Consider the following 26,063-nt stretch of genomic DNA (forward strand, 5'->3'; position numbering starts at 1 on the left):
CTCGGGAACAAAGTTGCGCGGGGCTCACTGACGCAGTGTCGGCTGGTAGAATTCTGACTCGTCGTCTGTCGCGGCGCAGGGGTTGTTGGGGGCTGCGTCAAGGAGACACTAGACTGGAACGTTCTGTCATTCCGAGGCGACCGGCCCGAGCTGACGGGGCCGCACTCTCCGGTGGCAGCCGACCACTGCGGGGCCGTGGGCCGAGGGGCCGGGCCCCTCGCGTGCTGCAGGGAGCCCAAGGCCCAGCCAGTCTTGGGAAGGGAGCTGAGGTACCTGTGGCGGTCTGCAGCTTTCCTGCCAGGCCGGGCGGAGCACGCGCTAATCTTGTTGACAAGATGGGAGGGAAGGGACGGGGTGGTGGGTGCTGTGGGTGTGTAACGGGCGCGGGCGCAAGTTCCCCCTCAGAAAACGTGTGTGTGTGTGTGTGTGTGTTTGTGTTTGTGTTTGTTCGGGGTTGCTTTGGGCCTCCTAGAGTTCGAGGACACGCAAATTTTTGTGAAAGCCCCTCCTTCTCTAAGCAGCCCTCCCTTTATTCTAAGCCCCCTGTGTTGGCGTCGGTAGCCAGAAAGTTGCCGTTCTCCCGAGTCAGAAAATTGCGGCAGTGCGACCCCTAGAGGCCTGGCTGGTAATTGCCACGCCGTCTCGAATGGGCTGTGTTGCAGAAGGACTTGGGAAGCCTGAATTCCGGGGCGACGCTGGGGTCAGTCCAGAGAGAATCTGCCCTGCTTAAAAGAGGCTGGTTCTGAAGACCTCATCAGAAACGATGGTGAACCCTCTTGTTACGGAAAGTGTGGGTGGCTACTAATTCAGAATCGGTTCCACCCGCGTTCGTGGTCGCAAGGATTGATTGTTAAACAGAAGAGAAAGTAGGATTGTGAATTCTCATTACTGAATAAGCTAAACTTTTTTAGTTTTTCTAGGGGCTCTGTTTTTTTGTGACCACAATGAGAAATTTAGACAGTGATGATCGGGTAACTGACAAGCTTAACAAGCCCAAGACATCGAGAGAATGGTTGGAACCACAGCCACTTTCTTTTATGGAGGTAACAGTGATATGGTGGCATTTTGAAGTTTGTATTTGGGTAGTTAGTTGCATTGAGAAATGGCTTGTGCTTAATATTTTTTCTATGTTTCCTATTTCATTTCTGCTCTTTATTATTTCCATTCATTCTACTAACTTTGTGTTTGCTATTCATTTTCTAGCTTTTTAAGGTGGAATCATAGGCAATTGATTACGTTTTCTATATAACAAAGTTATAAAGTTTGTCCTGAAGCACTTTTAACTCTGTTGTGTTCTTAAAAACTATGGTAATTTTTTTCTAAACAGCTTTATTAAGGTATAACATATGCAATAAACTGCATATATTTGAAGTGTACAGTTTGAAAATTTTTGATGTATGCACACATGAAACCATCAGCACAATCAAGAGAATGAACATATTCAGTATTCCCAAAGTTTCCTTCTTGTGTCCCTCTTGTCATCCTTCCCTCCTTGCCAACCCTCAAGGCAATCACTGATTTCCTTGCTGTCACTACACTTTTGTTTCGCATTTAAAAAATTTTATACAAATGTAATCTTACAGCATGTATTCCTTTTGTCTGGCTTCTTTCACTCACCATAATTATTTTACAATTCATGTTGTGGCATGTATCAGTACTTCATTCCTTTTTTTTTTTTTTTTTTTTGCTGAGTGCTATATACCCTAGTTTAAATTTGGGTTCTTTGCATTTTTTGGCTATTACAAATAAAGCTGTTAGGAACAGTCATGTACATGTCTTTACATGGACATATGCTTTCATTTCTCTTGGGTTTCTAGTTGTAGAATGACTGGGTTATATAGTAAGTGAATTTAACTTTTTTATGAAACTGCCAAACTGTTTTCCAAAGGAGTTGGCCTTGTACATACATAGTTCAAGGATCTGCCAGAGATTTGGTCAGTTAATTTGTAAAATTGGTGGCATCTCCTCTACGGCTTTCTCATTTCAGGTATTTCTCCTTTGACTTTCCAGCTCCTATGGTTGCCCTGAACTCTGTCTTCTAAATCTTTTTTTTTTTTTTTTTTTTATCTTTTTTAGTAATCTCTACACTGGGGCTCAAACTCACAACCCTGAGATCAAGAGTCGCATGCTCTTTTTTTTCTTTTTTTTTTTTTTTTTTTAAGATTTTAGTTATTTGACCGAGAGAGACACAGCGAGAGAGGGAACACAAGCAGAGGGAGTGGGAGAGGGAGAAGCAGGCTTCCCTCTGAGCAGGGAGCCCGATGTGGGGCTCGATCCCAGGACCCTGGCTCGATCCCAGGACGCTGGGACCATGACCTGAGCTGAAGGCAGACACTTAACGACTGAGCCACCCAGGCGCCCCTCGCATGCTCTTCTGATTGACGAGCCAGGTGCCCCTGTCTTCTAATTCTTGAATTCTGTAAAACTTCATGTTTCTGGGTTTGAGCCCTCACCTTTAGCTCTGATGGAGGCCTGCCCTTAGACAAAAGTCCATAAAAACTGAAAACTTATACCAATGTTATTCTCTTTTTCCAAGGGTTGACTACATTCTTGTTTCTCTCTGTTTTTGGTCAGTCTCCAGTGTCTTCAGATTGTTGTTTTTTATATATATATATATTTTTAAGATTTTATTTATTTGCGAGAGAGAGAATGAGAGAGAGCATGAGAGGGAGGAGGGTCAGAGGGAGAAGCAGACTCCCTGCCGAGCAGGGAGCCCGATGCGGGACTCGATCCCGGGACTCCAGGATCATGACCTGAGCTGAAGGCAGTCACCCAACCAACTGAGCCACCCAGGCACCCTGTTTTTTATATTTTTGTCTAGAATATTAATTCAGTACCATCTTGGTTTTGAGAACAACAGATTTGCCAGGAATAGCAACTCTGTGAGGCAGAAAGAACAAAGAAAATGAATCTGGAGTTAGATATATTTGAGGGTTGTTTTTTTTTTTTTTAAGATTTTATCCTTTTTTTTTTTTTTAAAGATTTTATTTATTTATTTGACCGAGAGATAGCGAGAGCAGGAACACAAGCAGGGGGAGTGGGAGAGGGAGAAACAGGCTTCCCGCTGAGCAGGGAGCCTGATGCGGGGCTCTATCCCAGGACCCCAGGATCATGACCTTAACAACTGAGCCACCCGGGTGCCCAAGATTTTATCCATTTATTTGACCCCGAGAGAGAGAGCACAAGCAGGGGGAATGGCAGGCAGAGAAAGGGGGAGAAGCAGGCTCCCTGCAGAGCAGGGGGAGCCCGATGTGGGACTCTCTCCTAGGACCCCAGGATCATGACCTGAGCCAAAGGCAGTTGCTCAACCAACTGAGCCACCTTGGCGCCCCTTTATTTGAGTTTAAATTCTGACTCAGTGCAGGATTTTCTAGGCTTCTAGTTGTTGGTTAACTCCCATGACTCTTAATTTCCTTGGGTGTTAACCATCCTTGGGAAGGTTAGTTCTTGGATTTTGAGATTTTACTCATCTGTTCTGAAAACAAGAGTAGTAGAACTGGGGCGCCTGGGTGGCTCAGTCGATAAACATCTGCCTTCGGCTCAGGTCATGATCCCAGGGTCCTGGGATCCAGCCCCTCATCGAGCCCCCGATCGAGCCCTGCATCAGGCTCCCTGCTCAGCGGGAAGCCTGCTTCTCCCTCTCCCCCTCCCCCTGCTTGTGTTCCCTCTCTCCTGCCTCTCTCTCTCTCTGTCAAATTAAAAAAAAAAAGGAGTAGTGGAACCGAAGACAACTACTTCCAATGACTTTTAATTTTTTTTTTTTTTTTAAAGATCTTATTTATTTATTTGACAGCGAGAGAGGGAACACAAGCAGGGGGAGTGGGAGAGGGAGAAGCAGGCCTCCCGCCCAGCAGGGAGCCCATGCAGGGCTCGATCCCAGGACCCCGGGATCATGACCTGAGCCAAAGGCAGAAGCTTAACCACTGAGCCACCCAGGCGCCCCCAATGACTGTTAATTTGAGAATATTTTGTTTTTGTGTAATTGTGAGAAGATTTCAAAGTCCCATCCCAAATGTCTCTCACTTTGGGAAATTTAAAAAATTTAATCATATTTCCAATGTGGTAAAATATATATAGCATCAAAGTTTGCTATTTTTGACGATTTTTAAGTGTACAATTTGTGACATGTTTACAACCTCTTGTATTTTCTGGTGTGTATTTATGGAAGATTTGTTATGTAAGTGGAAAAAATTAATGTTATGAACTATTTCCTGAAGATTGTGTTGCTTTAAAATCTGAAAATGTGGCGTGCCTGGGTGGCTCAGTTGGTTAAGTGTCTTGACTCTTGATTTCTGCTCAGGTCGTGATCACAGGGTTGTGAGATAAGAGTCCTGCTTGGACTTCACGCTCAGCAGGGAGTCTGCTTGGGATTCTCTCTCTCCACCCCGCCCCTCCCCACCATGCTTATGTGTGCTCTCTTGCAAATAAATAAATAAATCTTTAAAAAAAATCTGAAAATGTGACTTGTATATAAATTACTAATATTTGAAGCTATAATGACTAAATGAATTAAAGTAGAATTCACTGATGACTGAATGAATTCAAATAGAGGCCTGAGTCTAACTCATAAAGGTAAAAACATGAAATGTGACAAAAAGATGGATTCTATTTATCATGCGACTCTGGGCAAGTCATTTGACCATGCTGGGAGTCAAAATGTCTGTGATGTGAGTTATTTTTTGCCCTTGAATGAGCGATAGCAAATAGCAGAAAGATTCAAATACCTTTAAGAAGTACTTGATGAGGGCTCCAGTCTGCTTCTCCCTCTGACCCTCCTCCCTCTCGTGCTTTCTCTCTCACTCACTCTCTCACACATAAAGAAAAAATCTTTCAAAAAAAAAAAAGAAGTACTTGGGCGCCTGGGTGGCTCAGTTGGTTGAGCGACTGCCTTCGGCTCAGGTCATGATCCTGGAGTCCCTGGATCGAGTCCCGCATCGGGCTCCCTGCTCGGCAGGGAGTCTGCTTCTCTCTCTGATCCTCCCCCATCTCATGCTCTCTCTCTCTGTCTCATTCTCTCTCTCAAATAAATAAATAAAATCTTTAAAAAAAAAAAAAAAAAAGTACTTGATGATATGATTTGAAGTAGAAAAATTGTATTTACAGAGAACTTTCCAGGGATATGTCTGTTACATAAAAGCGAGTCCAAATAGTATTAATAATCTGATTTTTAAAATTTTTAATTTTTTTGTTTTAGAGAGAATGGGAGCAGGGAGCGGCAGAGGGAGATAGAGAAGCTGAAGTTGACTCCATACAGTGTGCAGAGCCCGACATGGGGCTCAATCTCAGGACCCTGAGCTCATGACCTGAGCCAAAACTGAGTTGGATGCTTAACTGGCTGTGCCACCCAGATGCCCCCATAATTTGATTTTTTTTAAGATTTTATTTTCAAAATTTCATTTTGTCATTTTAGGCATTAGCTAAAGAAGATATTGATGCAGCTATGCAATCAATATTATATAGAGAAAATTATGTAATTAAGGTAAGAATTGGCTACAGAATGTGTCACAATTAAAAATTAAATTTTATCCATTTTAGATGTAGTGCATCATCATTTACAAATTTTAGAAAATACAGGAAATAGAATTGAAAATGCTCATTAGCCCCTAGCATTAACCTTAAGCGATCTTTGAGATTGTTTTAATTGACTTCTCTTTTTCTACTTTGTGGGGATTGTTTCATAGATACTTATATGTAGGAGTTTTTCCCCACTTGTTCTTTCATCTAGTAGGGCTTCTGTGGAGTCAGTGTGTATTCTTAAGAGCTTTAAGAGCTGTTACTGGAACACACTGACCAATTATTACTCAGGTATGCATAGGCAAGAAGAAGGCTTTAACTGTAACAGGATGGGCTTAATTATAAGACAAGATGAATGTCCATGTAGAATAAACACTGGAGTGGGTAACTTGTAAGGAAAAATTTTCTTCAGTGTTGTTTAAAAAGGAAAGGGGCTATTCATTAAGAATGGTTGAAGAGTGCTATGACCTGAAGCTAGGGAGGGATAGAGCCTAGAGAAGCTCTCTGTGTTCTTCGTTTATTTATTTATTTTCATTTTGCATTTCATGTTGTTGATTGTGAAATCACATGATTTCATTTGCTAGATGAAAGGTGGATACGTTTTGGATAAGAAGTTTTAGTTTATAGCCTAAATCAGTCATTTTCTTTATGGGCTACTTGCCATTTCATCCAGGTTGTGCTAGCTTCTGCCTCTTCACTCTTGTCTTTTTTTTTTCTCCCTCCATAGAATATACTTCTTTCACATTCTCTCATCCCTTCTCTTCCTAGATAACTCTCTTAAGGCCTATCCCAAATGTCTCCCACCTCTAGGAATTAAAAAGAAAAATTTAGTCATTTTTTTCCCATGTGGTAAAATATATATAACATAACTTTGCTATTTTTAACCACTTTTAAGTGTACAATTCGGTGACATTAATTACATTCACATGTTGTAAACCATCATCAATATTTCCAAATAGATGGATGTCATGAAATCATCATTATCTATTTCTATTTCTAAAACTTTTTCATCACCCCAGCCAAAACTTTATACACATTAAGTAATGACTTCCCATCCCCCCTGCCCCAGAGGTCCCTCTAGTAGCCTCTTGTTTATTTTCTGTCTCTGAATTTGCTTATTCTAGATATTTTCATATAAGTGGGATCCTACAATATTTGTCCTTTTGTGTCTGGCTTATTTCACTTAGCATATTATCTTCAAGATTCATCCATTTTGAAGTATGTGTCAGAACTTCATTCCATTTTATGGCTGTCTAATATTCCATTTTGTGTGTATACCACATTTTGTTGATGGACACTTGGGTTTTCACCTTTTGGTTACTGTGAATAATGGTTCTATGAACATTGATGTACAAGTATCTGAGTCTCTGTGTTTTGTGTGTGTGTATTTTGCTATATTGTCCCTCTATTGTTTTGTATATTTGTTTTGTAGTCTGTCTCTCCAGGGAGAGTAGGCATGTTGTCTAATTTATCTATGTAGTATTCACTATTTCCAGTAGAGTGTGTGTCACCCAGTAGAAGCCAAATAAATGATTGAATTAATGAATGACTTTGTGTGTTATTCTTAGGAATATAAATGAATTTAAATTTTAGAACAACAAAGCTTTAAAATAATTGCCTTTTCCATCAATGTTTATTAGGAACTAGATAAGTGTTTACAACATCATGACTTTTTAAAGGCAAGAAGAAAAGAAATGTTACATAAAAGATGGGCTGACCATGTGGCACATCCTCTCCAGAAGAAAATAATAGAAAAAGTTTGTTCATATAAGAAGATTAAAAAAAGGAGACAAGAAGAATTAGATAGTTTTTTAAAACATGTAAATAAAAAGGTATGAAGAGGTCATTTGATACTTGTTTCAGTTGGTTTAAAACTATGATTACCTTTATAATCATCCAAACGGCCTGCCCCTTCTGACTCTATAAATGTATAATCTCTACTCTGTTACAGTGTACGCTGTGTCCTAAATCCAGGGCATGTGGAAAGGATGGAGGGAAGAGGGTTAAGTCTGGATTTAAATGTGTACATTAGAATCAGTTTTCTTTGCTTTTTAAATGTAATTATTAATTTTATATACCAATTAAATTTGGGCTGTAGATTCAGGATATTTATATGTAGTTCTAGGACTCAGTTATTTACAATGCTATAAAATATTTGTTTTGGCATTTCTAAGAGATCTGAGATGTTTGACTAGTAAGCATTTAAAAACAAATTCCCAAATCTGTTAGTGTTCCAACATTCATTATTCTTGCAAATTTTAAGTAGATTCCTTCTGTCACTATAATAGTTATTACTTGGCTACATTAAGTTTAATTTCAATTTTGGTCTTCCCTTCCCCTTTGCATTTGTCATTAATGCTGTTTTGAAGCAGAAGAATGGAACTGTGTGACTCTTGAATCCTGTTATCCTGTTATGCTCAAAATTAATTGTGTACCTTTTGTTATGTGTAGTTTTATTTCCTTCCTATAGGGAAATGCATTTATAGAACATTATGATCCAAAAGAGTATGATCCTTTTTATATGAGCAAAGAGGACCCAAATTTTCTGAAGGTAGGATAGATTTCTTATTTTTGGTATTATGTGGTTGGTTATTCTGAGTAGCCCTAATATATAAGTAGTTCTTTAGTGATTCCCTAAGAACGCAGTAACATCTTAAGAATAGTTAGTTTCCCATCTCCATATCTTAGAAAGGAATCAAAAAGCCAAAGTCCAAAGTAAATTAAACCTCTATAAAATTTGAAAATATTGTATAATAATTGAGTAATAGGTAATATTTAAAAATTTAATAGACTTAAAAATTTGTTACAAATGTAATACATTTTCATGATACATGAAAAAAAATTTTTTTGAGAGAGAGTTGGGGGAGGGGCGGGGGGAGAGAGAGAGAGAATATCTTAATCAGGTTCCATGCCCAGCATGGAGCCCCATGCAGGGCTCAATCTCCCGACCCTGAGATCACGCCCTGAACTGAAGTTGAGTTAGACGCTTAACCTACTGAGCCACCCAGGTGCCCCCCCAAATCTTTTTTTTTTTTTTTTAAGATTTTATTTATTTATTTGAGGGAGAGAGAGAAGGAGAGACAGAGAGCACAAGAGGGAGGAGGGCCAGAGGGAGAAGCAGACTCCCCACCGAGCAGGGAGCCCTATGAGGGACTCAGTCACGGGACTCCAGGATCATGACCTGAGCCGAAGGCAGTCACCCAACCAACTGAGCCATCCAGGCGCCCCCCCCCCCCAAAATCTATTTTTAAGTAAAGAATTAAAAAACCACTCACAGGGGCTCCTGGGTGGCTCAGTCAGTTAAGTGTCTGCCTTGGGCTCAGGTCATGATCTCAGGGTCCTGGGATGGAGCCCTGAGTGGGGCTCCCTGCTCAGTGGGGATTCTGCTTCTCCCCTCCCTCTGCCTCCTTCCCCCTGCTCATGTTCTGTCTCTCTCTTGCTCTCAAATAAATAAATCTTAAAACCCTCACAATTTCATTACACAGAGTGAACTTACTAACATTTTTCTGTATATTCTTCTGGATAGCCAAGACTTGCTTTCTATATGTGGGTGTATATACACATTTTTATTTTACAAATTGGTGTAACACACATTATGTTTTATAATCTGCATTTTTTCCTTAGTAGTTCTATGATTTGCTTCTTTCTTTGTCAAAAAATGTAAATACATAATTTTAATCATCGCACAGTGTTATGTTAATAACAGCTGGGGTGCCTGGGTGGCTCAGTCGGTTAGGCCTCTGACTCTTGATTTCTTTTTCTTTTTTTTTTTTTTAAGTTTTATTTATTTGACAGACAGAGACAGTGAGAGAGGGAACACAAGCAGGGGGAGTGGGAGAGGGAGAAGCAGGCTTCCCGCTGAGCAGGGAGCCCGACGCGGGGCTCGATCCCAGGACCCCGGGATCATGACCTGAGCCAAAGGCAGACGCTCAATGACTGGGCCATGCAGGCGCCCCTCTGACTCTTGATTTCTGCTCAGGTCATGATCTCAGGGTCATGAGATCGAGCCCTGAGTTGGGCTACGCAGATTAGTGGGGAGATTATCTCCCTCTGTCAGTCTTCCCACTCTCTCCTTTTCTCCCTCTCTCTCTCTCTCAAATAATAAATCTTTTTTTTTTTAAAGATTTTATTTGAGAGAGAGAGAATGAGAGAGAGAGAGAGAGAGCACATGAGGGGGGGAGGGTCAGAGGGAGAAGCAGACTCCCTGCTAGCAGGGAGCCTGATGCGGGACTCGATCCCGGGACTCCAGGATCATGACCTGAGCTGAAGGCAGTCGCTTAACCAACAGAGCCACCCAGGCACCCCTCTAAAATAATAAATCTTAAAAAAAAAAAAATAATAACTTGCACTGAGGGCTTAACCAAATGTTAGGACTTTTTTTTTTTTTCATCTTCACTGCTACCACATGATGTAATTTGCAGATGAGGCAAGTGAGACACAAATTGGTTAAGTTACCTTTCCGGAGGGGTGCTTCTCCCTCTCCCACTCCCCCTGCTTGGGTTCCTCCTCTCGCTTTGTCTCTCTCTGTCAAATAAATAAAATCTTTGTTTAAAAAAAAAAAAAGTTACTTTTCCGGAGTCCCACAGCTGTAAATAGCAGAGCATAGATGTGTTTCTAACTATATATGGTATCTTGCTATACCATCATTTTTTTTTTAACATATTCCCTACTGTCAACATCTAGATTATTTTTGACCTGTTGCTGTTATAAATGACATTATGATGAACTTCCCTGTAACTGTTTATTTCATAAGGTTTTCCTTAGGTAAGTTGCTAGAAGTAGAATTGCTGAGTTAAAGTTGTGCATTATTTGTATTTATATTGCCAAATTGTCCTCCAGGATGGTTGTATAAATTTGTACCCCCACCAGAGTCCATTTTCCCACACTTTTGCTAATAGTGGATATTATTAAACAAAATTCTTGAGTCATAGACATTTTAAACTGCTGGCATTTGCAGACAAAGCAGGTTTTTTGTTATTTGTTTTGCCAAATTGTGTGTATGTGTTATTGTTCCTATTTTAATAGGTGAAAATTAAACTGAGATGATACAGCTAGAGCCTTATATAAACTAGCTTGTAACATAACTAGTAAGGGGCAGAACTGGGATTTGAAACCAGATCTTTTTTTTTTTTTTTAAAGATTTACTTTATTTGGGGCGCCTGGGTGGCTCATTCGTTAAGCGTCTGCCTTCGGCTCAGGTCATGATCCCAGGGTCCTGGGATCAAGCCCTGCATTGGGCTCCCTGCTCCGCGGGAAGCCTGCTTCTCCCCCTGCTTGTGTTCCCTCTCTCGCTGTGTCTCTCTCTGTCAAATAAATAAATAAAATCTAACACACACACACACACACACACACACACACACACACACAAAGATTTACTTTATTTGAGAGAGAGAGAGAGCACACACGCTTACCCCAGAGGGAGGACGGGCAGAGGGAGAGGGAGAGAGAAAATCTCAAGCAGATCCCTGCTGAGTGTGGAGCCCAACTCGGGGCTGGATCTCATGACCCTGAGATCATGACCGGTGCTGAAATAAAAAGTCAGAGGCTTAACCGACTGAGTCACCCAGGAGGCCCTGAAGCCACATCTTTTTGTATCAGAATTGCAGTTCTTTTACCATGCTGCCTTTCTAAATGAAGCTGATAGGTGGCCTCTTAAGTTAAGCTGAGCACTTTGAAGTCATAGCAGCAGTTCTTAAAGTGAGGGATATAGACCTCTGAGAACCCTGAAACCCTTTTAGCGGTCCATTAGGCCAAGTATTTTCATAATAGTGCCAAATACCATTTGCCTTTTTCATATTGTTGACTTTTGCTCTGATGGTGCAAAATCAATGGTGGGTAAAACTGCTGGTACCTGAGAACTGCTTAGTCAGTGTCACCAAATCCTACTGGTTGTCATTATATTCTTCATTGCCATGCACTCACAATAAAATTCAATTTCACTTAAGAATGTCCTTGATCAAACATTAAAAATTACTAATTTTATTAAATCTTGCTCCTGAGTACACATCTTTTTAATATTCTGTGTGATGAAATGGGAAGTATGCAAGGAGCATTTCTGCTGCCTACTGAAATGGAGCATGATTGTATGAATTGTGAGCTATACTGGTTAATTTTTTCCCCATGGTATACCATTTTTACTTGAAAGAATCTCTTACAAACTGTGGTTATTAAGTGTTGGATATTTGGCAGACATTTTCTGGAAATTAATAAAGTAAGTGTCACTTCAAGAAAACCAACTGACAATATTTGTTGCTAATGGTAAAATGTGAGCTTTCAAGCAAAAAATTTGAATTTTGGAAAAATATCATCGTGAGTGTGACAGCTTCCCAATACTCTTAGACTTTTCTGATGAGAGTGATTGATTATAGTATAATGAAATGTATTAACATTTGGAAGTTCTCACAAAACTCAGTGATACAATTTTTTCCAAATACTCAACCCATGACATAGATAAAAGATCCATTCAAAGTTCAAGATTGACCAACGGATTTTTTTCTTTACGATTTTATTTATTTATTTGACAGAGACACCGTGAGAGAGGGAACACAAGCAGGGGGAGTGGGAGAGGGAGAAACAGGCTTCCTGCTGAGCAGGGAGCCCTATGTGGGACTCGATCCCAGGACCCTGGGATCATGACCTGGGCTGAAGGCAGACGCTTAACAACTGAGCCACCCAGGTGCCCCAGACCAATGGGTTTTAATGTAGTTGAGTTTGAATAATTTATTGATACAGTTTCAGATTGCACATCATAACCTTTAAGAAACTACCACTTACTGAGTTTGGGTAGAGTGTCTAAGAAGAATATCCACAGTGATCTGGAAAAGCTATTAACACAAGAGCTAACCATGACTGGAGGGCCTTGCTAAGAGATGTATCGGAGTGCCCTCATTTCTTTGTAAAATGTTAAATATATATAATGGTTACACTGAAGTAGTTTGTAGATACTATATTCTTGATTCTTCTGGCCTAAGAGCCATACATAGATGTTTAAGGTAGACTGAAAAAGACCTGCAATCCTGTCCTCAAAAGACATGCTTTTCTTGTAGGTTACCATTCCACCATTTCGTGACCCTTTGAAAAAGGCACAATATGACAAAGATGATGAAAAAAGAACTCTTCTTCAGTGTGAGACTGGTACTCAGTGCCTGATTGTTATGTGATTTCATAACCCAAGAGCAATGGGAGTTGCATTTAAGGGTGCTAATCTAGGTTACTAATCTTCTTGCAGGCAAAATATATACAATGAAAGAATTTAAAGAGATTGAAAAGGCCAAACTGCATTCCAGATTCCCAAGAATTTCTAATTCAAGGCACTTTATGACTCCAAATGAGTGGCTTAAGCTGCCTACAACCTACATAGAAAGTGAATTTTGTAAAAGGAGCAGGTAATGGTTAATATAATAGAAATTATGGAACCTTTTGGAATTTGAAAACTCTTCTTGACTGGTATAAATTTTATCATAATTCTGATTTTTAAAAAAATTCATTTTTCAATTAGAAATCTGTAATCTTTGTTCCTGTTTTTGATGTTTCTTTTTTCTTGGCACTTTCAAGATTTTCTCTTTGCTTTTTAATAGCTAGATTATGATGTGTCTAGGTATTTTGTTTTTTGTTTTTCCCTTTCTTTCTGTTTATCCTGCTTAGGGTGCTCTGAGATTCTTGTATCTGTGGTTTGACATCTTTCATTATTTATTTTGGAAAATATGAGGCCATTATCACTTCAAATATTTCTTATGCCCTATTTTTCTTTTCTTTCTGAGACTCCAGTTATTATTATTATTATTATTTTAAAGATTTTTATTTATTTGACAGAGATAGTGAGAGTAGGAACACAAGCGGGGAGTGGGAGAGGGAGAATTAGGCTTCTCGCTGAGTGGGGAGCCTGATGTGGGGCTCGGTCCCAGGACCTGGGATCATGACCTGAGCGAAAGGCAAGCTGCTCAACTGAGTGAGCCACCCAGGCACCCCTATTATTATTATTATTATTATTATTTTAAAGATTTTATTTATTTATTTGAGAGAGAATGAGAGACAGCACGAGAGGGAAGAGGGCAGAGGGAGAAGCAGACCCCCTGCTGAGCAGGGAGCCCGATGTGGGACTCAATCCCGGGACTCCAGGATCATGACCTGAGCTGAAGGCAGATGCTTGACTGAGCCACTCAGGTGCCCCTGAGACTCCAATTATATGTATGTTAGACCATTTGATTGTCTCATGGCTCTGTAGCTCTTAGTTTGTTCTTTTGTGTTTAAAATTTTTTTTTTCTAATTATATTTCAGTTGGACAATTTCTACTAACCTATCTTTAGGTTCACTGAGCCTTTCCTCAGCTGTGTCCCATCTCTCGCTCTCTTTTTTAAGATTTTATTTATTTACTTATTTAGAGAGACAGAGATAGCGACAGCACAAGCAGGGAGGAGAGGGAGAAGCAGGTTCCCACTGAGCAGGGAGCCCAATGCGGGGCTCGATCCCAAGACCCTGAGATCATGACCTGAGCTGAAGGCAGATGCTTAAGTGACTTGAGTCACCCAGGTGCCCCTTTGTCCCATCTCTTGATCAGTCCATCAGAGGAATTCTTTGTCTCTGATGTGATTTTTATTTCCAGCATTTCCATTTGATTTTTTTTCACATAGTTTTCACCCCTCCTGAAATTCTCCCATTTATACAGGTTCACTTTTCCACTAGATTCTCTAACATATTAGTCATAGTTATCTTAAATTCTCTGATAGTTCCCTTGCTAGGGTCATTTCTGAATGTGGTTCTATTGATTGCTTTCACTCTTGACAATGGGTTATTTTTTGTCTTGCCCACCCCCCTATGTCTTATAATTTTTTATTAAATGCTAGATATTTGAGGTTATTTTGTCTTAGCTTTTTTTTTTTTTTTTTTTTTTTTGCATGTCTTGTCATTTTTGATTGAATACCAGGCAATAGAGGTAGAACAGTATAGACTGAGTATGTCTAGAAATAGATATCCTTTTCTTCTGGCAAGCATTAGTGTGGAGAATTGGGTTTATCTAGTCAAGTTGAGCTGGTTTAGGTATTATTATTGCACTACAGGCTTCAAATGCCTTTAGTGTTGGGCTGCTGTTACCTTGTGCTTAGGGTGGGGCCTGGCATGCCAGAAGGGTTTTCTCAAGCATTCCTTCTTCCCTTTCAGTTTTTGGCTATTTCAGTAAGCCTTTGTCACAGAGGTGTGTGGGAGAGGTGTGGGGTGAGTCTCTCCCATGGTCTTGCTTCATCCCCAGAAGTATACTGCTATTGCTTGTTATTGCTAGGCTCATAGTTGGAGCAGAGCAATTTTTTCTGTTTTCCTTATCCCACCTCAGTGTTAGGCATGCTCTGTGTGCTTGGGCCTCAGGAATTGCACGTTCTTAGAGTTCCTTTCCCTTCTTGTGGCAGCCAAACTCTTGTGTGGTTGTTCTTGGGTGAGTTTCCTGCCCTTCTTCCAACAGTAGCAGATCTCTGCTTGGTATAGGTGTAGGATTCTGGACCTGAAGTGGTTTCTCTCCCAATGGGACAGAGGATTTTTACTTCTATCCTTATCCTAATAGCACTGGATCCTTGCCTTGGTCCTGGGTGTACCCCTCTTACTTCTGTATAGGCAGAAAGGTTTTGCCTTTACTTCTCTTCCAGAAGCAGTATATCTTTGCTTGTTGTCCTGGGGGGTGGGGAAGAATTTACTTCCCTCTTCCCAGCAGCTTAAGGCTTTTGCTTTGTCGTACAGATGGATCCAGGGAAATGGGTGGGGATTTGCCCTTGTTTACCTGAAGGTCTTGATCTCTTCCTGTGTGTCTTCGCCACTGATGGGGCCTTTCTGTGGTCTTCTGCTCTATACCCAGTCTCTTTTTGAGGAAAACACTGTTTCCAAGAGTCTATTAAATGCCACTTTAACACTTTCTCTATGAAATATTTCCAGTTGGGACACCTGGCTGGCTCATTTGGTAGAGCATGTGGCTCTTGATCTCAGGGTTGTTAGTTTGAGCCCCACGTTGGGTGTAGAGATTGCTTAAATAAATAAATCTAAAAAATCTTAAAATATTTCCAGTCCACGGGGCGCCTGGGTGGCTCAGTCGTTGGGCGTCTGCCTTCAGCTCAGGTCATGATCCCAGGGTCCTGGGATCGAGCCCCACATCGGGCTCCCTGCTCGGCGGGAAGCCTGCTTCTCCCTCTCCCACTCCCCCTGCTTGTGTTCTCTCTCTCGTTGTGTCTCTCTCTGTCAAATAAATAAATAAAATCTTAAAAAAAAAAAAAAAAAAAATATTTCCAGTCCATCTCCTTATACTGGTCAGTTTGGTCCAGTCCCTCTTTTGTCCCATCACTTGACACAAATATACTTTTTCACTTATCATACAGTTTGCAACTGTCTAATTGTGTGTGAAATGAATGAGTGGATGACTAGTCACTGGTTAAGTCTGTGAGACTAGTTTGGAGTGATTTTGTGAAAAGCCTTCAATGCCAGCTTAAAAATTGGGATTTTATCATGTAGGGAATGGGGAGTCATTGAGGATAGTAATGTTGGAAACTTTAATCTGGCATATGCTGTATATGATAGATTAGAGATAAGATAGGACTGGAAGCTGGAGATCATTGAACTTTTTGTAAGGACCTATGTTATGTTGATAAAGGCCTCAGGATGGTGGCAAAAGGAACGGAAGGAGGAGATTGATGTGATAAAACAAAGGAATTTTAGATTTTGGTGGCCAGATTTGGAAGGCCAGGGAAAAGGAAGAGTCAGAGAGGAATTTTTTTTTTTTTAAGATTTTATTTATTTATTTATTTATTTTTTTTTTAAGATTTTATTTATTTATTTGACAGAGAGAGACACAGCGAGAGAGGGAACACAAGCAGGGGGAGTGGGAGAGGGAGAAGCAGGCTTCCTGCTGAGCAGAGAGCCCGATGCGGGGCTCGATCCCAGGACCCTGGGATCACAACCTGAGCCGAAGGCAGACGCTTAATGACTGAGCCACCCAGGTGCCCCAGATTTTATTTATTTGACAGAGTGAGCACAAGTAGGGGGAGCAGCAGAGGCAGAGGGAGAAGCAGGATCCCCGCCGAGCAGGGAGCCCGATGTAGGACTCAGTCCCAGGACCCTGAGATCATGACCTGAGCTGAAGGCAGACGCTTCACGACTGAACCACCCAGGTGCCCGGAGAGGAATTCAGTTTTGAGAAATATTATTACATATTAGTTTCCTAAGGCAGTTGTAATACAGTACCACAAACTGGGTATTTTCTCCCAGTTCTGGGGGCTGGAAGTATAAAATCAAGAGGTCAGCAGTGCCATTTCCTCTATGAAGGCTCTAGGGGAGCCTCCTTCCTTGTCTCTTTCCTAGCTGCTGTTGGCTGCAGGCAATCATCTTATCACTCTAATGTCAGCCTCCATTGTCACATGGTCTTCTTCCCTCTGTATCTGTATCCAATTTCCCTCCTTTTTCTTTTTTTTTATAAAGATTTTATTTATTTATTTATTAGACAGAGTGAGTGTGCAAGTGGGGTGGGGGGAAGAGCAGAGGGAGAGGGACAAGCAGACTCCATGCTGAGTTTGGAGCTCCACGCAGGGCCTAATCCCACGACCCTGAGATCATGACCTGAGCCAAAATCGAGAGTCAGATGCCCAGATGACTAAGCCACCCAGGCGCCCCTCCGATTTCCATCTTATAACATCTGTCACTGGATTAGAGCTCACCCTAATCCATTATGACCTCATTTTAACTTGATTACATTTGCAAAAACCTTCTTTCCAAATAAGATCACAGTCACAGGTATCAGAGTTTAGGACTTGAACATATTTTTTCTGGGGGACACAATTGAACCCATATTTCAAATTAATTCGGAGACTTATGTATTGAGTTATAATCGCCTTAAAGAACTCATAATACAATAGAGAAGATAGCTATTTAAATAGATAATTCCATTACAAATGGCAGACGTGATAATACTGATATGCACAGTTTATTATGGAAGCACAGAGGAGGGGACACTTAACCCAGCCTAACAGAAAATACAAAGGTGGGATCCTGGATAGAAATAAAAAAAATGAAAGGGCTCCTGGGTGGCTCAGTTTAAGCGTCTGACTCCTGATTTTGGGTCAGGTCATGATCTCAGGGTCATGAGACCAAGACCTGTGTCGGGCTCTATGATGGATCCTGCTTAAGATTCTCTCCCTCTCCCTCTCCCTCTGCCCCTTCCCCTTCTCCAAAAAAATTTAAAAAATGAAAAGGAGCATCAGTTTCTTGGGATTGAAATTATTCAGTGTTCGGTTTATATAATTTTATTAATTTAAATGATCTCTAGTTTGGGTGAATCCAGGAGAAAACTTCCTGTCTGAAGTTAACAGACATATATGTAGGAATGTAGAGATCAGAGATGGCTACATAGAGGAGGGAATCCGTGTGGTTGCCATCTGGCTTCCATTTTATACCATAGTTTTGGAGACTTTGTTTTTCTGAAGTTCAGCCTTTAATGTTCAATTCTGGTGTATCTGAAATATCTTTCTTCTTCTTTTTTTTTTTTAAAAGATTTTATTTATTTATTTATTTATTTGGCAGAGAGAGAGAGACAGCAAGAGAAGGAACACAAGCAGGGGAGTGGGAGAGGGAGAAGAAGGGGAGCGGGAGAGGGAGAAGCAGACTGACTGAGCAGGGAGCCCCATGCAGGGCTCCATCTCAGGACCCTGGGATCATGACCTGAGACGTAGGCAGATGCCTAACGACTGAGCCACCCAGGCGCCCCTGAAATATCTTTATTCTTGTTCTTTAAAGATAATTTGCTGAATACAAAATTCTAGGTTGTTACTTATTTTCTCTTAATGCTTTAAAGATATACTTCTTGTTTTTGGTTTCTGTTGTTTATGAGAAGTCTGCTGTCATTCTGATCTTCATCCTTTCTCTATGGCTGCTTATAAAATCTTTGTCTTTAGTGTTCTTTTTTTAAAATTTATTTTATTTTGGGGCGCCTGGGTGGCTCAGTCGTTAAGCGTCTGCCTTTGGCTCAGGTCATGATCCCAGGGTCCTGGGATCGAGCCCCGCATCGGGCTCCCTGCTCAGCGGGAAGCCTGCTTCTCCCTCTCCCACTCCCCGTGCTTGTGTTCCCTCTCTTGCTGTCTCTCTCTATTGAAAAATAAATAAAATCTTTAAAAAAAAATTTATTTTTTTAAAAGATTTTATTTGAAAGTGTGAGTGAGAGAGAGTGAGCACAAGCAGGGGGAGGGGCAGAGGGAGAGGAAGAAGCAGACTCCTCCACTGAGCAGGGAGCCTGATGCGGGGCTTGATCCCAAGACCCCGGGATTACGACTTGAGCTGAAGGCAGATGCTTAACTGACTGAGCCACCCAGGCACCCGTGTCTTTAGTGTTCTGCACTCTTCCTAGAGATGTCTAGGTATAGATTTCTTTTTATTTAAGCTACTGGTATATATTGTGCTTCCTGGATCTCTGTGTTCATTTTTTTTTTAATTTTTTTTATTATGTTAATCACCATACATTACTCTGTGTTCATTTTTCATCAGTCATGAAAATTCACAGCAATGATCTCTTGATTGCTTTTTCTTCTTTCCATTCTGCTTCTGGGCTCAAATTAGACATATATTAGACCTTATAACTTTTTATTTTTATTTTTTAGAGGGAGAGAGAAGGGGAGGGGCAAACGGAGAGGGAGAGAAAATCTTTATTTTTTATTTTTTTTAAGATTTTATTTATTTGACAGAGAGAGACACAGCGAGAGAGGGAACACAAGCAGGGGGAGTGGGAGAGGGAGAAGCAGGCTTCCCGCCGAGCAGGGAGCCCGATGCAGGGCTCGATCCCAGGACCTGGGATCATGACCTGAGCCGAAGGCAGACGCTTAACAACTGAGCCACCCAGGCGCCCCAAAATCTTTTTTTTTAAAAGATTTTATTTATTTGACCGAGAGAGACATGGTGAAAGAGGGAACATAGCAGGGGGAGTGGGAGAGGGAGAAGCAGGCTTCTCACAGAGCAGGGAGCCTGATGTGGGGCTCAATCCCAGGACTCTGGGATCATGACCTGAGCCGAAGGCAGATGCTTAATGAGTGAGCCACCCAGGCACCCCTCTTTTTTTTTTTTTTTAAGATTTATTTATTTTAGAGAGTGCAGGAGCAGGGGGCGGGGCAGAGGGAGAAAGAAAGGGGAAGCAGACTCCCCACTGAGCAGGGAGCCAGATGCAGAGCTGGATCTCAGGACCAGAGATCATGACCTGAGCTGAAACCAAGAGTCAGATGCTTAACCGACTGAACTACCCAGGCATCCCGGATTCAGTAATTCTGAAACACTCAAGAATGTATACTAGTTTGAGGGGTGCCTGGGTGGCTCAGTCGTTAAGCGTCTGCCTTTGGCTCAGGTCATGGTCCCAGGATCCTGGGATCGAGCCCTGCATCAGGCTCCCTGCTCAGTGGGAAGCCTGTTTCTCCCTCTCCCTCTGCCTGCTGCTTGTGTTCCCTCTCTCACTGTGTCTCTCTCTGTCAAATAAATAAAATTAAAAAAAAAAAGTATACTAGTTTGAAATGGTCTTTTGGACAATATACATAGCAGTCAATGTATAACAATGATTTCTGTATAAATGTAAGATAGTTTTGTTTTCAAAACATCCTCACACATGTTATCTTGTTAAAGGTTAAAAGTGAAAATGAATTTTAACGATTGTAGTTTTGATTTGAAACCCTTGACAAGAACTCCTCATCCTGTTGAATCTCAGCAAGAAAAAGCAGTTATTTACAAGTAAGTCTATTATTCCATAGCTTTGCTTTTTTTCATTAAAGATGCTTGGCAGTGTTTCCAGCCCCTGCCATCCTTTTAAGTTGCTGGAATAGTGCTGAGGCATACACCGCACTCTGATGGTGTGACATCAGGCATCTCCCGCCTCTATGTCTGGGTGAGGTGGCAACTTGCCTCAATTTTGTCTGGTTTTAAAGAACAAATTGCTAACAGATTCAGAAATAACAAGCACAGACAGAAAATAAACTGTTAACAACTCAAAGGTTAGGAGATTTTTAATTGGAATTGGAGCAGTAAAAATGGAATTTTGGACTAGTTTTGGTGGATAGTAGGTACACCCAGTGTGAAGAGATGTTATGAGGAGAGTGGTAGTATGTACGATGGTGTGTGTGACAGAGAGAATCATCTCAATTGCCTACTCACGGGATTAAAGTAAGAGATTTCTCTATATAGTTACATAACATGTTTATCTGATTAAAACTAATGAGATCCCTCAGATGTTGCTGCAGGGAATGTAAAATGGTGCAGCAACTTTGGAAAATAGTTTGGCAGTTTCTCAAAATGTGAAACTTTAAGTGACCATGTGACCCAGCCATTCAACTCCTACCCAGGAGAAATGGAAACATATGTCCACATAAAGACTTAGACATGAGTGATCATGGCAGTATTATTCACAATAGCCAAAAAGTGGAAACAACCCAAATATTCATCAGCTGGTGAATAGATAAAAAAAAAGTGCCATATCTATACATGGAGTATTATTTGGTGATTAAAAGGAAGAGAAGTACTGATAACACGTTATGAAACGGATGAACTTCAAAACTGTTCTACTCCGTGAAAGAGGACAGTCTCAAAAGACCACATATTGTATGATTCTATTTATAGGAAGTGTCCAGAAAGGCAGATCTATAGAGGCAGGAAGTAGATTGTTGTTGGGCTAGGCCTAGGGTTGGGAATGGGCAGTGATTGTAAATGAGCATGAGGTTTTTAGACTGACAGAAATGTTCTAAAATTAGATCATGGTGATGGTTAGACAACTCTATACTAAAAATCATTGATTTCTACACTTAAAATGGGCGAATTTTATGGTGTGTAAGTTACACCTCAGTAAAGCTGCTGATAATAATAAAAAATATAAAAAAAATAACCTAGCAAAGCAGAAGAAAAATGAGCTCGTATGATGTACAATTTTCTGTTCCTAAAAAGCCCCAAGGTAAGCCGCAGTACCCTTTCCTTTTTCTGAATAGGCTCAGAATTTGATGAATAAATGCAGTGTGGCAGAAGCCAGAGGGCTTTTAGAGATACTTGCTGTGGCCATGGGCAGCAGAAAGAATGATTAATGACTAATTGTAGAAAGAGATGACTATTAGAGATGGAGCTGGACATTGTGGACTTCTCAGTGTACTAGAGGTGTGGTTTAAAAATTGGCTGTTTTTTTTTAAATTTTATTTTATTATGTTATGTTAGTCACCATACATTACATCATTAGTTTTTGATGTAGGGATCCATGATTCATTGTTTGCGTATAACACCCAGTGCTCCATGCAGTACGTGCCCTATTTAATACCCATCACCAGGCTAACCCATCCCCCCACCCCCTCCCCTCTAGAACCCTCAGTTTGTTTCTCTGCTTTTTGAATGGGAGTTGAAATTGAGGGATAATAGAAGTATTGAAACTAAGCCCTATTCACTTGTTAGCTAAAGGCCTTAAAAGATGGAATGAGTCAGAATCACTCTTGCATCCTAGGTTTCAAAAGGGTAAGTTTCTCTACAATCCCTAACTGCCACAGACTCATGGATCTGTTTGGGTCAGGTTTTAGGAAAATAAACATTTAAATCCTATTTAATTTCTATATATGATATAAAAGGAGGGGTTTGTCCTCAAATATCTCTTCTAGCAGAGTGGGACCCAGATGTGAAGGAGAATATTGCATATTAGAGTACCAGAGGGCCTATATTTTAGACTAGAGGCTTAAGTCTCTGAGCTCTGCCCCCCCCCCCCCCCCCCCGGAAAAGAGGTGGAGGATTAGATTCCTGTCTATGAATTAGGAAACATCCCAGTTACGGCATCGGGGTGGAGAAAGCATACTTGTCTTTGGCAGTTAGACTTTCCTTGGGAAGACATAATGGACAACTCTGTGAGGCGGTCATTTACTCTGAAAGAGCCTCACTCAGCTGTTTGATTAAGCTGCAAAGTGACTGCAAATGAAACTACTATTAAAGCCAGGTAATGCTATTTATTTGGGTTTCTTTTTTATAAAAATGTATAGATTCATATAAAACTCACCAACTTCAAAGTAAAAAAAAATTAAATGCTACAATTGAGTTTGTATTTAAGAGAATACTTTCTGGTTCCTTCTTACAGAAACAAAGGATCATCCTTTCTGGAAAAAGAACCTCTATGTTTTCATGAGAGAAAGAGTCCAAGTCTCAAAGAGGCCAACTCTGAAGGTCACTTCGTTGACCCTCAGCAGGAGATAGAAAGGGATGGGGACCAGGATGCGGTGAGAGCTGGGAGAGTCCTATTTTGCCATACACAAGGTAGCAATTGCTGATACCAAAATCTGAACAGCTGGGAGCTTCTCTGTATGACAGGCTTTCAGGAAGAGAGGAGGCAGTGGACTGCACCCCCTTCACCCCAAACAAGGCGAGGGAGAGAGTAGAAGAAACTGAGAAGCAGCTTCCTTTATTCAGAGGGAATGGAGAGAGTTGCCCTGGGAGTTATTACACATGGATATGCCCTCTGGTGGGTGGGTTATCAGATTTTCCTACCTCCTTCTTAGGAATGTTAACCCTTCTGTCTCTCATCCATCTCTATCATCTCTACCATTTACCACTTACCACACCCAAGCCAGGCCCCAAATTTTGTTCCCCTTAATTCAACCAAGACAGGCAGAAAATTTTCAAAAGCATCATATACTAAATTCAATGTAGTAAAATTTAAGAAGTAAAAGCCCCCAAATTTAATGTAAAATATATAGAAATATAGGTGTTCACAGAGCACAGATTTCTCATCCTAAGATAACTACAATTAAACTTGGTGGCCACGTGACTGGTCTCACTTAGTCTACTGCTTCCAGGTCTACGTGCCACTTTTCCCCTTCAGATCTCTTCTCTATACCCTTGTGTGTCCCAAGGCCCTGGGGTAGAGCCTCTCTTAGGAGTGGATTAGAAATCATTTTCTGGTTAGAAATCAATATGGGAATGGTACGTTAGTCCAAATATACAGTCTTTCCATCTTTCTTCTGTCTCTCCATTTCCCTACTCCTACCTCCAAAGGATAAGGGAGCTACTTTTTTTTTTTTTTTTACTTTTTTTTTATTTAAATTTTTTTATTGTTATGTTAATCCCCATACATTACATCATTAGTTTTAGATATAGTGTTCCATGATTCATTGTTTGTGCATAACACCCAGTGCTCCATGCAGAACGTGCCCTCCTCAATACCCATCACCAGGCTAACCCATCCTCCCAACCCAGGGAGCTACTTTTTTTGTTCACTCATGGAAGTTTTATTAAAACTTTATTTTGTAGTTTAACTCCTTTTACCGTAATGTTTTAGTATCCTCCCATGTGCTTGCTTGCTTTCTTCCTCAAAAAATTGTTTTAAGATTTTGGGGTCCTGGGTGGCTCAGTTGGTTAAATATCTGCCTTAGGCTTAGGTCATGATCTCAGGGTCCTGGGATCGAGCCCTGTGTCGGGCTCCCTGCTCAGTGGGGAGCCTGCTTCTCCCTCTCCCTCTGCCCCTCCCCACCACTCATACATGTTCTCTCTCAAATCTTTAAAAAAATTTGTTTTAAAGATTTTTTATTTATTTGAGAGAGTGCGAGAGAGAGCATGAGCTGGGGTGGGGAGAGGGAAAAGCAGACTCCCCACTGACCAGGGACACCCCCCCACACACACACATACATGGGGCTTGATCCCAGGACCTTGGAATCATGACCTGAGCCAAAGGCAGACACTTAACTGACTGAGCCACCCAGGCGCCCCTCTTCCTCAAAATTTTAAGAAGCACCTACTCTGAGCCAAGCAGTATTTGAGGGGTATAGTGGTAAACAAAAGAGGTAAATCTCTGATCTTGAGGAGCTTACATTTTGATGGCGGGGGACAGACAATAAATATGTAATATGTGAGCTAGTAATAAGTACAGTGAGAAAATAAAACAGGTAAAGTGGGGCAGGGAACTACGTCAATAGAACAGGTTTAAATGGATAGCAAGGAAAAAACAAAAACTAAGTCGCTTTATACTGATACCTTACAAATATATGTTATAATGGTTGTGAATATCTTGAATTTAACCAGCCCCCAAAAGGATTATTCTTTACTTTTGTATTTGTGTCCCTCTTACTACCAAAAACCTGCTTTGCCTCCAGATTTCCCCTCATTCAGGGGAATAGGATTATAATCCAACCAGGACCCCTCAGGACAAAAGTCTGAGTCGTCTTTGATTTCTTGCTTTTCCTCACTTCCCATGTCTAACAGGTGCCAGCTCTGTTGGCTTATTAACTTTTCGGTTTCTCACTACTCTCACCATTTCAGGCCATTGTGATCCTAACTGGTCTTCCTGCTTCTGTGGTTGCCCCTGTGTAATCCGTTCTCCATGCAGAAGCTATATTTAAAAAATGTTAGATCCGATTTCTCCCCTATTCAAAACCTGTGAATGGCTTCCCTTCACACTTTGGAATTTATTCTAATTCCTTACCATGGTCTAAGTCCCTGGACCATTAGGCACCTGCCTCCCCTCCAGCCTCATCTCCTGCCTTCTCTCCACATTTGCTATGCTTCAGCCTCAGCAGCCTTTTTTTTTGTTTTCTGAACATACCAACTTTACTCCTCTCTCAGGCTTTTGCTTCTGTCATTCCTTCTCCCAGGAACACTCTTTCTCCAGATTTCTCCGTGTCTCACTCCCTGAGTTCACCCAGACGTCTGCACAAATATCTTCTCAGAGAAGCCTTCTCTGACTTCTCTAGTTAAAATAGTCCCCCTCATCCATTCCCCTATCCTTCCTACCCCCTTTACCTGTAAAGAGGTGGGATTCAGAACTCAGATGGAAGGCACAGTACATGGATGTAGCTTGGTGAATTTTGTGCAGGAACATTGTTTATTTCTGTTCACTTCATTACTCAAGTGAGAAGGTCATCTGTCAGCTGACAGTGAAGGTGGAGGACCGAGATTCAGAGGTTTGAAAAAAGGGAAGAATGGAAGGTAGTATTTTCTAAATCACAATAATCCTAGTGTAAATTAGTACTCCAGACATCCTGACAGTCTGAAAGCAGGACCATATGGGGTCCCTCAACTCCTATCACACATCAGTGATCTACCCCCCCACCCCCCACCCTGTAATAGGGTTGGTTTATTCCCGAATCTCTGTATGTTTTGAATCCAGAGAGAGTGACAAGAGGCTGAGGTCGCTCAGCTCTGGCAGGACAAGGCTTCGGGGGGTCGGGGCGGGGGATCAGCTCAGCTGGGCTGAGGAACTCTTTCTGCTCTTGTAGGCTCCCCATTCCTATATCACACATCATTCTTCTTTTCTGTCACCTTCAAAAGGTTTTAGCAACCAAGGAGCACACACCCTGATCCTTGATTGGTGAGGGACACAAAAGAAGGCTGTTCCCGAGGAAGTCATCTGCCAGCAGGATTCATTCAGGGTGAGGACCAAGGAAGGAGCTCAAGCACCTGCAATAACCACTTTTTGAGTTCAGTGTCTGTATGATAATTAAGAAATCACAATACCATGTATTGACGGTTATTGCCAATGTATTTTCTGCAGAAGTTAAATATTGCCTGAAAGATCCAATAAAAATAATGATAGCTACCTTACTGAG

At 41.2% G+C, this 26,063-nt stretch overlaps 1 protein-coding gene across 1 annotated transcript; it reads left to right on the forward strand.

Moving 5' to 3' along the window:
- Nucleotides 1–418: 418 nt before the first annotated feature.
- FAM228B (family with sequence similarity 228 member B) lies at nucleotides 419–26,059 on the forward strand. The gene is made up of 9 exons (XM_032391596.1): nucleotides 419–1,043; nucleotides 5,411–5,479; nucleotides 7,155–7,346; nucleotides 7,985–8,065; nucleotides 12,561–12,648; nucleotides 12,743–12,899; nucleotides 20,137–20,241; nucleotides 22,604–22,779; nucleotides 25,786–26,059. Exons 1-9 carry the CDS (start codon nucleotides 945–947, stop codon nucleotides 25,827–25,829), a joined length of 1,011 nt encoding a protein of 336 aa, XP_032247487.1. The 5' UTR covers nucleotides 419–944; the 3' UTR covers nucleotides 25,830–26,059.
- The last annotated feature ends 4 nt before the right edge of the window (nucleotides 26,060–26,063 follow it).

This window comes from Phoca vitulina, unplaced genomic scaffold (genome assembly GCF_004348235.1).
Source record: "Phoca vitulina isolate PV1807 unplaced genomic scaffold, GSC_HSeal_1.0 scaffold63, whole genome shotgun sequence".
Taxonomy (NCBI): Eukaryota; Metazoa; Chordata; class Mammalia; order Carnivora; family Phocidae; genus Phoca; species Phoca vitulina.

Excerpts from the sequence above, each read along its gene's own strand:
- FAM228B (XM_032391596.1), top strand. The coding sequence starts at position 945 with ATGAGAAATTTAGACAGTGATGATCGGGTAACTGACAAGCTTAACAAG. Across the intron at positions 5,480-7,154 it reads GAGAAAATTATGTAATTAAG|GAACTAGATAAGTGTTTACA; the intron begins GTAAGAATTGGC and ends AATGTTTATTAG. Across the intron at positions 12,900-20,136 it reads GAATTTTGTAAAAGGAGCAG|GTTAAAAGTGAAAATGAATT; the intron begins GTAATGGTTAAT and ends ATCTTGTTAAAG.